The sequence below is a fragment of the Ascidiella aspersa genome, chromosome 1 (genome assembly GCF_963924565.1).
Source record: "Ascidiella aspersa chromosome 1, kaAscAspe10.2, whole genome shotgun sequence".
In the NCBI taxonomy this organism is placed as follows: domain Eukaryota; kingdom Metazoa; phylum Chordata; class Ascidiacea; order Phlebobranchia; family Ascidiidae; genus Ascidiella; species Ascidiella aspersa.
The window spans coordinates 24,317,865-24,333,944 of NC_139447.1; the positions used below are offsets into that span (position 1 = coordinate 24,317,865).

At 40.4% G+C, this 16,080-nt stretch overlaps 1 protein-coding gene across 1 annotated transcript; it reads left to right on the plus strand.

The window, feature by feature from the left end:
• LOC146168428 (uncharacterized) lies at window positions 1-818 on the plus strand. The gene is made up of 4 exons (XM_083391603.1): window positions 1-113; window positions 187-326; window positions 407-487; window positions 727-818. The coding sequence occupies exons 2-4, from the start codon at window positions 191-193 to the stop codon at window positions 816-818; spliced, it is 309 nt and encodes a 102-aa protein (XP_083247729.1). The 5' UTR covers window positions 1-113; window positions 187-190.
• The last annotated feature ends 15,262 nt before the right edge of the window (window positions 819-16,080 follow it).

Genomic DNA, 16,080 nt, shown 5'->3' on the forward strand with positions numbered 1-16,080 from the left:
ACAGGTTTGCTGGAGATCGCACTGGACTTGTACATTTGCGTCATCGGCAAATATTAAACGCCGATGCGTCTGGTCTTGAGTATGGTTTCACCGTAGCACCAGTTTCCTACCAGGTACCTGTATTTTACACAAACACAACTTTTACACAAAACTTGTTTATCATATTATAAATACATTTTTTTAAAGATCGATGAAGATGCTGAGCTGGTTCTTCCTCACCGCACAATGTTCCTGGGAACAACAACTGATATCAAGGGACTTCTTACTGGATCAATTCATCTACAACTTGCCAGCGGAACGTCAATTGTATTTCACTCTACCGCAAGGTTTGGATCGTATTCCTATAAGAGGATATTTGAGATAAAGCTAATTTAGTTGCGAGTGTTTAACTTCGAATTCGTTACAGAACTGGATTGTATGAAAACGGGGAAACTGTTGGAATTACAAGCAGAGGAAATTTGTCATTTGCAACTGTGGAAATACACAGGTAGGAAATTTACTGTTTTTGCTTATTACAATTCAATGCGTTTACCTGTGATTTATTTGACACATCATGTTGCAACGCCAAAATGCTTTGATATCAACGCAATACACGCAATGCGAATTTTGTTGAAGTCGTGCTATTTCTGACAATTGTTGTTTGGTTTCTGAACGCTTGTCCCGGTGGTACTTGTCTTTAGTTAAGTGGATTTGGTATTAACACTGATGTTATTTGACGTTAATTAGAAACTCCAAAGTCACGATACAAGACGCAAGTGAAATCCCTACGCTCAGTGTCGGTAAACTGCTCCTCAACTATGAGTCGCTTCTCCAAATGATCAGAGGCAAGATCATTTCCGACGACACGGACTTTGAAAGCGGGGGAGTCTTTTCCATGGTTGGAACCGGTTTCTCATCGGAGAAAGGTTTTGGCAAAGGAAGATCTGAAAATGGCGTCGGGTACATAAAACGAATCGATGTTTTAATGAAGTTATTCTAATGTAAAAAATATATTTAAAAAAATCAGTTAACTGGATTTCGTGTACACTCGAATTTAAGAGTTTTAATTCTTTACATTTATAATCATTAGCTCATGTTTTTCTTTTTTCAGACTTGGAGCAGGTCACGGAGGATATGGTGGTTCGAACAAAGATGATGTAAGAGGTGGAAATTCCTACGGGTCTCTCTTTGCACCAAACCACCTCGGAAGCGGCGGTGGAAATGGACAGGTGTGTTAGTGCTACATGAATATGGTGAATCTCATACAATTTTGCGCTTACGCAAACGCAAGTAACTTAAACAAACACATTTCTTTTTTTGTGTTCTTTGTTAATTTGTTGGCTGTTTGATTCGATCCCGTCATAATATGTCAAATTTTTGTGGTTTGCTTTTCTAAAAAAATATAGGGACAACAATCATAACATTGAACCTTTTTCACATTTGTTTTTCCCTTCCACAATTGCTGCTATCCATTCAACCAAATGCCAAAAAGATATGACCGTAATATCCCAACTATAACAACAATATTTCGTGATATTTGTGCGTTGTACAAGATGCGCGTTATAGCTATTTATTGTGATTAAAATTTTCCTCATCTCTACAGTTAAGAGGTTGCAACCGCCAACTTATTAAACGTAGTCATCCAATCTATTTGAATAAATAACAATGTTTAACACAAAATTTAGCATCAGGAAAAGTTGAGTAAAAAAGAAAATCATTTACCCTTATCTGTTAGTTTAGCGATTTAAAAATCTCATTCACCCTATTTGCTAGTTATACAATACAAAAATATTGCGTGAAAAATTTATTTCAAACCTGATCAAATATTGAGCTATGGTTTGCGCGTTTAGGGAACTGGCGGAAGCGGCGGTGGTCTGCTGCATTGGATAAACGCGGGCAAGTTTTACATGGACGGACTTCTCGACTTGTCTGCGTCTGACGGCAGCGGACAGCATGCTGCTGGTGGCAGCGGTGGTTCGGTGGCCATCAAAACGCTCAACTTCACAGGTAAACTTACAAAAATGTAGCCGGGCACTTTTTTTTAAATTTATAAATTAACAAACAATAGATAAATGCTGGCGGTCCTGGCGTGTCTTTCAGTGTTTATATGTATTCCAATCTGTAGAGTAGAATTAAACACAATCAATGTGAGTAGATTTATATTTCTACTTTAGGATCTAAGTACGATTATTTGACTCCAATTAAATTAAAAATTACTGTTATAATATTAAACAAACAACAAATTGACTGACATGTATGTGTTGTCTTGGTAGGCATACTCATTTTACACAATTTTTTAACCCTTTTATGTGACTAACACTAGATAAAAAAACATATGTTTCTTTCAAACAGGACACGGCGAAGTCCGTGTAAACGGGGGTAGTGCAACTGGTAACGGTCATGGTGGATCGGGAGGCAGAATTGCGGTTCGCGCCCAGTGGAAATACGACTTTCCAGGTAAAATAATAACATGGGTTTCCAAATGTGCAATTTTGTTTTTACTTGAGCGTAATGTAATTTTCCAATATGCTAAAACAGTTGAAAAACATCTTACGCAATTTAAAAAACAAGAACAACTGAAAAAAAAAATTAGCAGCTTGAAAGGTGCACCGCTTTGAACAAAAACCAACCAGCAAGGTTTTAAAATTTATAATATGATGCCAAGTATATGGAATCATCTGTTTTTCTATACAAATAAATCGTAAAAAATGTTTCAAATATTAAAGTGTAAAATAAATAAATACTACGCAAAACTAACATGAACTGAGACAAGCTGCGTGTAACAGCTACAACCACTAAAGAAAAATAAGAACGATGATACGTGAAGCGGCCACTGATAAAAACCCGACCCAGAGGGAAGCGGTATGTGAGTCAGTGACGTAACGAACACACAGGCAGATAAGGATTTAATGACTAGCAAACGGTGGAAGGGCTAAAGATAACAACAGATTAGCAAGGAAATAGCATGAAACTCACAACCCGAAAATAGGGCAGTACAACGCACGACGAAAAAACTAAAACGAAAAACACAAAACCGCCGAATTTGGGTACCGAAATTAGGGTAACGAGCAAATGGTGGAATGGCAATATTATAAGCTTTAACACATTGTTGTCTGATTTTTGTTCGAAGCGGTGCGCTGTTAAAATAGAACTTTTATCGTTGGCATTATCGCGTTAAGTTGTGGGACAAGATTTCGGTATGGAAAAACATACTAAGCGGAAAAACAGTTTCTAAGACTTAAGATATGATATATGCACAGGTCGCCTGCGTTTCGTTGGCGGATCGGGGACAGTCCCGGGTGCGGCGGGAACCTCGTACGTGGAAGAGACGGCTCGTGGCCCGCAGTATGCTCAGCTGAAGTACGAGAAAGCCGGGGCAACGGTTCCTCACGTGTACGCCGATCATTCCCTACTCATCGTTGACGCGGAAGACACCCACGAGAAGATCCACCAAGACAAGTAGGACACTGAATTATGGCGTATTTTATTTAATTTTGTTAGTATGTGTAGAAACTGATTAATTTATAAGTCTTAGCAAAAATTCAGTGGGTAAAATCATTCTTTTATTTGCTTTGCAGAGATCATAAATCGTGATACCGTCATCTAGTATTATTCAAAACTGTCTAATAAGCTTTTGCTTCGTATACAAAACATCAATTTCACAATTAAACAAGCTGAAACACTTTAGAAAGTAAGGAATTTCCCGCAGACAAAAAAATGTAAAATAAAGATTGTTGTTTTCGTATCAGATGATATAAGACTGTTTATAAAAACAAATAAAACATAAAACCATTTCTTAAAAAAATTGTTTCTTTTAAGAAATGATTTTATGTTTTTTCTGTTTTCATAAACAGTCTTAGATCACAATTAAACAATCTTTTTCATGAAACAAAGTAGAATGATTTTACGTTCAGGTATCTCGTTCCGTGGATATACACAATGGTCCAGGGCGGATTTTCCGTTGAGGATGGGCGCCCGAAGGATGACTACGAGTTCGACGAGGCGCGGATAACCCGCCACGCCAACGTTAGGTTCTTCCACCCATCGCACGACGGACTGGAACAAGACGGACCAAACAGGTATACAGACAATCTTTCTCTCACTAAATAACGTGTGCCGACAACGGGTGAACGAACCAAGCCTAGTATGTTTATAGATTGCTTTATAACAGGGGTTCCCAACCTGTGGTACGCGTACCACTGGTGGTACGCGACGGTTTTCCAGGTGGTACGCGAGTACCTTCCGTTTTTTTTCACAAAAACCTGGATTCACAACTTTATATTTTGTTGATCTGGTTTTTTACAAAAAAAATCCCTAAAGCCTATTTATTGTTACGTAATTATTTCTGTTGTTTCGTACCATTCCGATCTTCAAAAGACAGGCTATAGCAATTGTCGACAAGTAGCGCATTTGCTTTGTAAAGCGTACAACGCTGTTGAACAGTGGGCGTTAATTATGTCAAACGATTGCTCTTGATAGATATAATCTACTGATTTATAGCTTAATTTACAAATAGCATTGAATAATGCTAGTTGTAAGCTAAAAACAGGCAAAAATATGATTCGATCAAAATAGTTGTTCTACAACAGTGGTTCTTAACCGGGGGCGCCAAGCAAATCTTAGGGGGGCGCAAGCACTATTCCAATATTTACTTTTTTTTAATGTTTTATCAGTTCCATGTTGCTTTAGTTACTCAATCTGCTTGTATGCTGTCTTATACATAACATCAAAATTACACATGTTTGGAAAGGTAACTGAAGAAACACGATCATAATTTAGCGATTTGCAAACTTTGGGGCTGTACTTATTCAGAACAGTATGATATGGTTGAAGAAGATCTAAGTTGTGCAGCATGCCACCCTCTTCTTTACTTTTTGCGCATCACTAATTGGGGGGAACTCGGACTTTATTGCGCCAATTTGTAATGTTATTTGCAGTATATAGCCTTTGCATTGTGTGCCATCACCCCTTTTAAAACACGATTAACGCAATGTTTCATTTTTTACAACGTGTTTGTCAAAATTAGCTCGATGAAAACCAATATATCAAGCACGAGCAGCTTTTGTGTGTTTCGAAAATTAAGGTTTAGCCAATACAAACCAAATAAACGCAATTTCTTTCGCGCTTCACACTACAAATTTACTTTATTATTGTTGTTTAATATCTAAGGGGGGCGCAAGGCTCAGAAAAATTACCAAAGGGGGGGGCGCGGTAGAAAAAAGGTGAAGAACCACTGTAATACAAGAAGTGGTACGCGTGGCGTTAGAAAACGTCTAAGTGGTACGGGATTGGAAAAAGGTTGGGAACCCCTGCTTTATAATGATTTCCTATACTAAACAAGCTATCGGACACCTTTTTCAGAATGAGGTGCGTAACAATTCCGAACAAGATTATCCTTAACGGTTTTCCAAAATATGTGTTTGGTGACGATAAATTGAATGTTCGACATACATAAATTGTACTAAAATTCACATCAAAGCTGTTACCTGAAAGTGTCGTATTTATTAGGACTGTCACGATCGTGCACAAGTTCCTGGGAGATCGCACTGGAAAAGTCAACGTTCGATGCAACCAAACCTTGTACGTGGAGTTTTTGAGAAACACGGCCAATGAAACGGCAGCACCCTGCAGTTACAGGTTCGTACGTATTATGATATCAATAAATATTTCGCCTTTTCTCTTAATTCAAGTTGTTACTTAAATGCTTGCAGCATACCTTTTATACTTTAACTAAACTAAAGTATTGCAAGTACAAACGTCATATTCACAGATCGTCATAACCAAGAAGTGCATTGGTGCTAAGCATTGATTGTTTGAATTTCATAGGGTTGATGTCGGGGCCGAAATGTTTATGCCGACCAAGTCAACGTTCATCGGCACAAGAACGTGGATTGAAGGAATGCTGGTTGGTGTAGAAGACCTAAAGATCGGAAACGGCGGAGATTTGGTGTTCTTGATTACCGCACAGGTCGCTTTAGTCGAACATGGAAAAAAGGTTAACTCACCAAAACTTTAATTTTTTACAGTTTGGCATTGTTTTGTAAGAACGTAGCTCTAAATAAAGGTCACCAAAGATTTTTTAATATAAGACCCGTGAATGTAAGGCTTAATGATCGCGGGCCAGATATATTTTGTGTCGAACTTTATTTACTTTAAATCGTTAAACGAAGGAAATATAAATGACTACGCGACAAAAAATGTAACCAGCTTTGATGAATTGTCGTTCAGTTTAAAATTCCATCAAGGTTTGGTTTAAAATGGTATCCGACAATAATTCAACTTTTAAGGAAAAATGCCGCGGCCCGGTAGAATTAACTCTGCGGTCCGAATCGGTCCGTAGTTTTGTAACCCCTGCTCTAAAGCGTTGATCCATGTGTAATAAACAGGCAACGTTATATATTGTTGTGTATGTCATGCGATCTTTAATATTATGCTTACAATCGAACCGTAATTTTAACAGAGCCATGTCACCGAACCTGGTCGTTTCGACTTCTCCAGTCTTACTGTCATGCGCAAAGGACAAATCGAGTTCCTGAAAGCCAGCAAGTCCGTATTTATTGATCTGGGTCTGCTTAAGGTTCAGTATCAAGGCAACATGTTCCTGTATCATACCTTCATAACGTCTGGACTTGGCGTCTTGGAAAGTGAAGGTAAACGTGTTTAATTATCGCCTACCTGTGACATTTGTTAAGAACAGTTTTTTAACAACACAATTTAATTAAAGTATAGCTTTATATAATCTTTAAAATAGATATACTATTAGTCCTTGAAAAAATTATGTATTACTTGTTCTATTGGGTGTAACCCAAGAGTCGTTTAAAGTACGCCCTGCTACCATCATCTGATTTCCTACACAAATTTTATTACGTTTTTTAATAAAAAGCGAAATTTGAATCATACTAGTCCAATATATTACCTAACCATGGAACAGGAAAACTATAAACCATGGAACTAACAAATTTATTATTTATTTGCAGGTATTTTGCATATGGATGGCACTGGGCACTCAGCCGGGCTTGGATTGGGATCTGGAAAGTCAGTAGACAATGTCGGAACTGGTGCTGGTCATGGAGGACAAGGAGGTGGACCTGGTCCAGCACTAGGCGGAGATCCGTATGACTCTGTTTACCGACCAAGTCAACCCGGAAGCGGTGGTGGAAATGCAGGTGTGCTTCGTATCTCGTACAATGGCTGAGCAGCAAGGATCTTGTTTCTAATTCTGAAGCTAAACATAAGTCTGTACTTGAAAAACCTGATAACAAATACAGTTTATCAGATTTCCCATGATGAACACTAACTATACAGCGATAAGACATATTTAAGAAATGCATGTTGTCACTAAGTGTAATAAATTTGAAGAAATAACAATTGTAGAAATTAGTTCTATTTTTTAAAACCGGCAGCAAAGCACCAATATGTGCAAATTTATACTCAAATTATTTCAGAATATGTTGCCATTTGCCATTTTAGGATCAAATCAGGGCGGATCCGGAGGTGGCTATCTTCATTGGAAGGTTGGTGAACTAATTGAACTCAACGGTCTGTTGTCTGCTTATGGAAAGAATGGCAGTGGTTCTAATTCCGGGGGTGGATCTGGAGGCTCTATTCTTATTGAAACAACCAACATTACTGGACACGGTACAAATAATTTTCTTATAAGATGATAAATAAGATGATATGTTATAAGAAAATGCGCTTAAATTGTTGCTTCTGTTTTTTTGTTTCGTTGTTCATTTTCCTACCCCTTATAAAGGCTAATTTGTTAATATAAAATATGTACAGTTTACAGTTACACAACCTTAACATTTCCGCACGGCTGTAACCCATGCGTCTAAGATTGCTGCCGCCGGTATTTTTTTTGCATCAATGTTTCTATTGAAACTTCCAGGTGAGATCAGCGTTCGTGGTGGTAACGGAGGATCGGGTAAAGGAGGTGGTGGAGCAGGTGGAAGAATCGCCGTTTTATGTAGATGGAGATATCAATATGGAGGAAAGTACAACGACGCTGGTGGCCTGGGCGATCTCGGTTCTGATTCAGATACGTACACCCTTAAGCACGGAGCCGCAGCTGGTAAGATCAAGTAGAATATCAAAATTCAGGCTGTTTTCGACACCGTCAATTGCTGTTAAAAACTTCACCCCTGCACAGATTTAAGGTTTTAATAAGGGATAATCAATGTTACTGCAGCTGGCAAGATAATGTAAAATTAGGTTGTTTAGGACATTTTGCTAAATTGATATAAATTCACACCTATTATGTTTTATTAGTGGACAAACTATTTTGTTACTGTATGACCGAAATACAATAGCTCGTTTAAGCATGTTATACGATTTCCAGGTACGGCCTACGTGGAGGAAAATCTAAGACCACCACAGTATCGCACCTTGAAGTACAACCCGAACACCAATATGTCGTACCTGGCGGTCGACCACACTTACGTGCATGTTGACAACGAGGGTAGAAACGTTCCGCCGCCTTCTGTTATCATGGAAGAAGGAAGGCGTTTTTACGAGTTCGATGAAGCGGAGATAACCGGCTATGCTCGTCTCGTGTTCTATCACCCGGACGACTATGAAACGGTTTGTGGTAGCATTTATCGCCAGCACCGCTACGTTTCTTACGATTTGTTTATTACGACAGAACTCGACAAGCGATGCTGAAGACTTGACGATCGGCGTTACGATTGAGATTCACAAATTCATTGGAGACAGGACTGGACTTTTGCATCTGTTCGGCGGCCAACGATTGTTTGTGGAATATACACCCTCAAATTGGACAAGAACCATGGCGCCTTGCAGTTTTTACATTGAAGCTGGCTCTGAGATTATTTTACCGCAAGAGGTAAGATAACAAAGCCTTTACAAACGTGTACAACTGTAGAACAACTATGATCTAGGCCTTCCGAAATCGCTTTTTGATCAACGATAACGTTCTATGTTTTGTTCTGTGTTTTGCTTGCTTTACAAAATAATATCTACCTGCGTTAAAAACGAACGTTTAAATATTGAGAAGCATATTAATTTATTAATTAATATCTAGTCTTACATATGACTGAATAAAATGAGCGTAAAATAAAAATGCCTCTACGATGTTATTATTATTACATTGGTTTGTCTTAAGACACATCTCGAAGGAACCCGCAGCAGCTTTTTCGGTCGAATCACTGGAATCCACAAGCTGTACGTGTCGCGTGGTGGCAACGTCGACTTCCATTCTTCTGCCAACACCGCGCTGCCTAAAGACGGTTCGAACGCCACCCTCGTGCTGTACGATCACATGACACAGCGCGGCAACTTCTCCTTCAGTTGGTTTTACGTCAAAACCGGCGGCACCGTCGAGTTTACGGACATCATTGACTTCTTGCTTCTTACTGCAAGTGACGTGAAGGTTTGTCATGTTGCCGTTTTTGTGGTTGGGTTAATGTTTCAATGTTTGTCATTCACTACAAATCTTTAATACCGGAAGAAAAGATATTTCGACACTGCGATTTTTTTTTCGTAGGTCATTGAAAGGTTTAATCACTTTATTCAATCGACTACTACAGCATTGCAATATATTTATCTTTTTTGTCTGATACTCGCAAAAGACAGATGTTTTGGTTTGCAGGTGAAATACAACGGTAACCTTTACATGAACGATGCCGAAATCCAATGCAGCTGCGCAAGAATCGAGAGCGGTGGAATATTTCACCTTGACGGCCGCGGTTACAAAGCTGGACTGGGTGTCGGTGCAGGTTCATCCATCAACGGTAAATTTTTTTGTGTGTCTTCTCATGGCTATCTGCTGTTTGTGACCATTTTCACCTACAAGCCAAATTGTTGTCGCAGGCAAGGGACAGGGTGCAAGCCACGGAGGGCAAGGAGGGGGAGTCAATGACCCGACTGCTGCGTACGATTCTGTGTTTTCACCAGTCCTTCCTGGAAGTGGTGGAGGTAAGCTGGCTATTAGATAGTTGTTTCATTACTATTGATTGTTAAAAGAGAAATGCTCTTTAAAGCGGATACATATCGAAGAAAAGTGGTTTTACAAACCCAAACAAAGATAAAACCACCTTAAATAAATGTTGCTCAACATTTATTTAACTCTACGTTTTCTTGTTATAGTACTAGATATTTTTTTCATTAAAATTTTAAAAAAGAAACAGGTATACGCCATTTTTTCACGGTCCTAATTTTCTAGGTAATGGTGCAAGTGCGTCGGATGTCGGTGGATGCGGTGGAGGTTATCTGGAATGGAACGTCGGTCAGTTGTTCGAAATGGATGGTTGGTTGGCACTACGTGGCACTGACGGAAGTGGAACGAACTCCGGTGGTGGATCGGGCGGCGCCGTCCTTGTTAAGGCTTTTAATATGACCGGTATGGTTCGCTCTTAACTGAACACGACGCATCGATGTTAAAAACGCGAATTGAATAATTCTTTTTCTAAAGGTCACGGAGTGATTGACGTGAGAGGAGGAAGAGGAGGAAAGAGAGAAGGTGGAGGAGGAGCAGGAGGAAGGATCGCTGTTCATTGCCAGTGAGACTTCTACAATGTTCTAAATATTGTTAACACTTTCTAATCACCACATTTATTTAGGGATATTTTAGGAAATCGTTGAAATTTAGATTTTACAAACATGTCGTGCGTCATTTGTTTACTTGTTATTCGTTGTTGAAGCTCGACAGAATAGCCATTTTTTTATAGTTGATAGCAAATAGCCATGTCGCCATTTTACAGGTACCGTTACTCCTACGGAGGAACCTTCCTGAATCGCGGTGGACCTGGTGGAAGCAGTCCCGAAAGCGATTTCGATCCCACTTTAGGGGAATACCAGGACTATGACGTCGTTAACGTGGTTACGGATCCGCAAGGTGGCGCTGCTGGCTCTTCGTACGTCGAGGAGAACATGAGACCGCCGCAGTATCGCATCTTGAAGTACAACAAGGACGCCAATACTTCCTATTTGCAAGTTGATCACAGGTAAACGATTCCCAGGTTCAATATCGGTCAACGCATAAAATTAGCGCCATCCCAATTTTAAATTTCTGTTTAACAAATAAGTCGGAACATATGTTTTCCAACCGAGGCATTTTCCATTTTATTCAAAGGTACATCCACGTGGACAACGAAGGCATATTGGTTCCTGTTGCGTCTGTGATCTTGCACGAAAACTCGTTCGAGTACGAAGTGGAGGAAATGCATTTGACAGGAGCAGCTCGACTGATTATCGCTCAACCGGTTTCCAACGCTACGAATCACTCTACGACACCTGACGAGTTGGGAAGAACGGGACGTTTGCTCAATTTCGTCGTGCACAAATTTTTGGGAGACAAGACTGGAAAAATGCACCTTCGCCACAACCAAGTGAGTTATTCCAGACCGACAGGCATCTAAGCGATAGATATTTGTCTCACTGGCAATTTATAAGGATTCCCTCTTGAAAGCTGAATCTTGTAATTCAGTTTTTTAAAAATTATATAAATTTTGGTTGCTTGCTATTTGCTTAGTTTAAAAGCTTTGGTCTGCATGCATTGTTAATAGGCCAATTGTATTGTAGTTTTGGTTTGCATTCTTAGATTTTGTAAATGCCTGTCTACGTAAGACTATCGAGCATAGAACCTTCGCGACTACGTTTTAATTGGATGTGCCACGATTAATAGATCACTCGCAGTCGTGATAAAATGTGTAATCAGTGGCCATAACAAATACCAAATACGCAACGCAATAATTGTAACAATATACAACATAAGGTTTCGCCCAACTCACTTTAGGTTATTTAGGTCAGAAAATAATAGCGTTTTCTGAGCTGATTGATTTCCACTATACTCTAAACTCGTAAAAGCTAATGAAATACCTCGACAGGTCTTGCATGCGGAAGTAAAAGAATCAACCAACAACAGAACGGAGGCTCCATGTAGCTTCCTCATTGATGTCACTGCAGAAATCGAGCTTCCAGCCGAAACCCATTTCCATGGCGTCGACAGCGAAATACATGGTAGAACCACACATATTAAGCTGTAATCAACATAAATCAATCATAAAGTCTATATAGTGAATGTATAGTATTCAGGTGAGAAACTGGCTTAAAATTTCTTAAGGCTTAAGTCCCGTTTACACTACCGCAGCGCTGAGGTAAGCAAAGCGTAATTTACATTTGATTTCTATTATGGCGATCGCTTCACGCTTTGCTAAACTTAATCACCGTACAGCTAGAAAAAAGTGAAGCTTTGTAGCGATTTTCACGCTTTGCTCGACTGTCATCGAAGCGTGAAAGTGATTTTGCATTGTCTGCTAGGCAGCCATAGTAGAATCGCAATTCACGCCCACCTCAGTTCAGCTGTAGTGTGAACGGGCCTTCACTGCGATTTTATAATTAATTTTAATTGAGTGTAATTTTGCCTTTGCAATCTGTTTACTAAGTGTGCTAACTTGTACAGGAACAATGACCGGTGTCCATGAGTTGTTTATCGAGGACGGAGCCACAGTCCACTTCACGTGCACTTCACGAACAGCGCTGCGCGTCGCCGGGGCTTACGACCAAGTGACAGACCGCGGCAATTTCTCGGTGAGCGTGGCTGACATCAAGTACGGGGGCTCGCTCGTCTTCACTGACCAAGTGGAGAACGACGGAAGGGATATGCTGGTCACCATTCCGGATTTGGAAATCAAGTATACCGGAAGGATCCTGCTTCGGAACAGCGCGATCATCGAAAGCGGCCTGGTCGACTTGGAAAGCGGGGCGTTCATAACTCTAGATGGCACCGGATACGAGAAACTGGTTGGCAAAGGAGCAGGACAAACCGAGAGCTACGGTGCATCTGGTGCTAGCCACGGAGGAGCCGGCGGCCACAATTCGGGTTAGTGTAAGATTTAGTTTTAAACACACGACCGCAGAAACACAACAGAAAAACGTATACCTAGTTATAGACTCCACCTCATAATATTAACGCGAGATAAAGTACATCAAAATAGCGTTGGAGAAAATGGTCCCGTGGTCAGTTTGTAACTGAGTTTCTCTTTGGAAGTTTTGTATGACTTTTTAGGGAACAATTATGGACTTATGATCAGGGGTTCGTTAAATCTTGATTTGGTAATTTGTTTTTATAGCATCGGAAATTGTTAAGAACAACACTCACGACACCCTGGCTATTTTCCACGGATTTTATGGCTCGGTGCTCACTCCGAAGGACAAAGGAAGCGGAGGCGGTGGCAGCGGCGGAGGTTCTGGTGGTGGAGCGCTCGATATGCGGGTATTGAACAATTCTTTAACACATCACATTAGTTAGCCCGGTAAACAATGTTTTTTTTATCATAGTGACTTCCAATGGAGTGAGCAATTCAACAAATAATTTTATAGCGTCGAACAACATACTTGCGTCGTTCGCTGATGAATAGCGTTTTACAGTACAGTTATCGTATAAAGTAGTGGTTCTCAAAACTTTTCTGGCTTGCGGTACACTAAAATATATTAAATATTTCGCTGCACACTCGGAACAGAACAACAATAGAGGAATTTTACAATCGGCCTTACAACACAACAATCTATATGAAAATGTCTTAATATTATTAACTTGTTATGATAGTGCGTATTATTCAAGTCTGAAATGCTTGCGTGTATGCCTATTGGTAATATATAAAACCTATTTTCCAAAGTTTCCAAAAAGCACACTTAAGGCACACAGTTTGGGAATCACTGGTATAAGTAATTCTTCTCCTCGTTAGGTCGGTAGAACACTTCACCTCGACGGACTGCTGTCCTCCAAGGGCGCGGGTGCAACTTCCCCGCAATCAGGCGGAGGCTCTGGTGGAAGCATTCTCATCGAAGCCACAAACTTCACCGGACACGGAGAGCTGTCAGTTAAAGGAGGCGACGGCGTCGGACAAACATTGACCAACGGGAACCAACTCGTCGGCGGTGGAGGCGGCGGAGGAAGAATCGGAGTCCATCTGCGCCACATAAACAACTACGGCGGTCTTTATACGACCGAGGGCGGCAAAGGCTACCAGGGTTCGTCTTCGTCGAGTAGCAAGCCACTGGACGGTTCCGCCGGCACCATGTACAAGTACGAGTCGCGCCGGGGTCCGCAGTACCGCGAGCTAAAGTACGGCCTACACAACGAGACGACGTTCAAGCCGGAGCACTCCATGCTGAAGGTGGACGCCGGTTCGAGGCTGGGATTTTTGTCTTCCGTCGGTTACACCGCTCTGCCCACAATGGTAATGGAAAGCAACACAAGATTTTACGAATTCGACGAGGTTCAACTGCACGGGGTCGTCAGCGTTCTTCTTTATCACCCTGAGGTACTTTTTTGTTTTGCGGCTAGGTGCAAATAATGATGTGCGATACTTGACATTTTATTCGGATACCTATACCCGGTATTTTGGACAAAAAGTATCGCGATCCGATCCGATACCAAAAGACATCATTACTATGTTTCAACAATCAAATAGTCAAAATTGAAACATTAAAAGATTATTTTTCCAATTTATTAGACAAAAACTTGCTTAAGCGTTAGGAATTTCAGTTATCTCTAGTTGCTAACCTATATAGTTTTTTTAAGTTAACTTTATCATTATAATCGCTGCGATAAATCGCAAATCATGGCTGGAATTCTTGTATGAGTTTGGTATCGCATCAACATCGATGCCGACCTAGTTTCCTACGAGTATCGATACTACAACGTGGCATCAGACATCATCACCTATCCGAGATTATTATCGGAAATAGATTTGAAATATTCAATAATTTCATAAACAATAGCATGTTTTTAAGTGATACAAACTTGCGATTGCGATAGGTTGTTCGACAACGTCGGTCGACCGCAAGCGACAGTGTGAAGGTGGTGGCTCACGAACTGACTGGTGATAAGCAAGGTGTGATCACCGTGCGAGACCGCCAGGTGCTCTACGTACATTACGTGGAATCAACGCACACCTTTTTGGATGCACCTTGCAGGTAAAGTCTTGATTTAATGTAAAACTTTATTGAATTGTTAAATTTTGTCACATATCTAACCAAAGTAAGGTGACACAATGACTCATGCTACTTTCACGTTATTAAAACGAGTTGTAATACTATACAAGATAAATCTTTCTCAAACTTTATCTTCGCTCGTATATTTTTGCAAACTCTCATGATAATTCTCACAAAGGTTACACACCTATCTTTTGTTTAGAGCTGCCTTTATATGTTCCACATGTTGTTCAATATTGATTTAATCACGTATTTCTTGCAGTTTTGACGTTGAACAAGGCGGCGAAGTGGTGCTGCCCACCACCGTCATTTTACGCAGCCGTGTGACCAGGTTAGCTGGAAGAATGACCGGTGTCCACGAATTGGTGATGGAGAGACAAGCCACATTCTATATCTTGGATTCTGCTCACACAAGCCAGGTGACAAATTAAAAAATCTACATTTTCTTTTGACAAAATTTCTCTGTTTCGAAAGATATCTTTATTAGTAGCGATAACACATCAATCTCACATGAAAACCAGGGCATATGTAAAGTTGAACTTTCGCAACTATTTAACACCATTACTACATGGCAACTTGATTCACATATTTTCTATTGAGTAACTTGAATGTTTTCTCAGTTGGCCAACAAATCCAATCCGTACGACGCGAATCGGTTAGGTATACAAACACCAAGCAACTTCAGACTCGGGGTTCTGTCCGTGAACAACCAAGGAAAAGTCATCGCTCGCATGCCGGCAACTTATTCCTACAGCACGTTTATTCCCACCTTTAACGTTGCCGACCTATCGTTGAAGAAGGGTGCTTTGTTCACATCGGAAACCAGACGAGTTCAATTTGACAGCACAAATACAGTAATTGAATCCGGTACGTAAAATAAAAGTAAAGCATCCAAATTTTATTAATCGAATAGTTAGGCATAATGTGCATAATTCGAACGTATTGGCTCACGCTCAAAATAAATTTGGTTGTAGGGGCCAGACTTACAGCTGATAAGGCAGGCGATGGAGCAAGCAGTGGGTATGGAATGGGATCTTGCGGAAGTTACGGCTGTTCAGGTGGTTCCTACGCTTCATCTGGTGGACGAGGGTTTGATGTATCAGCTCCTGGACACAGTCGGGTTCCATTCGACTCAATATTCCGACC

What these genes read in the sequence shown, in the direction of transcription:
- LOC146168428 (XM_083391603.1), top strand. Translation starts at nt 191, where the DNA reads ATGAAGATGCTGAGCTGGTTCTTCCTCACCGCACAATGTTCCTGGGAA. An exon ending in GTATTTCACTCTACCGCAAG is followed by an intron (nt 327 to 406) that starts GTTTGGATCGTA and finishes AATTCGTTACAG; the next exon opens with AACTGGATTGTATGAAAACG. An exon ending in GCAACTGTGGAAATACACAG is followed by an intron (nt 488 to 726) that starts GTAGGAAATTTA and finishes GACGTTAATTAG; the next exon opens with AAACTCCAAAGTCACGATAC.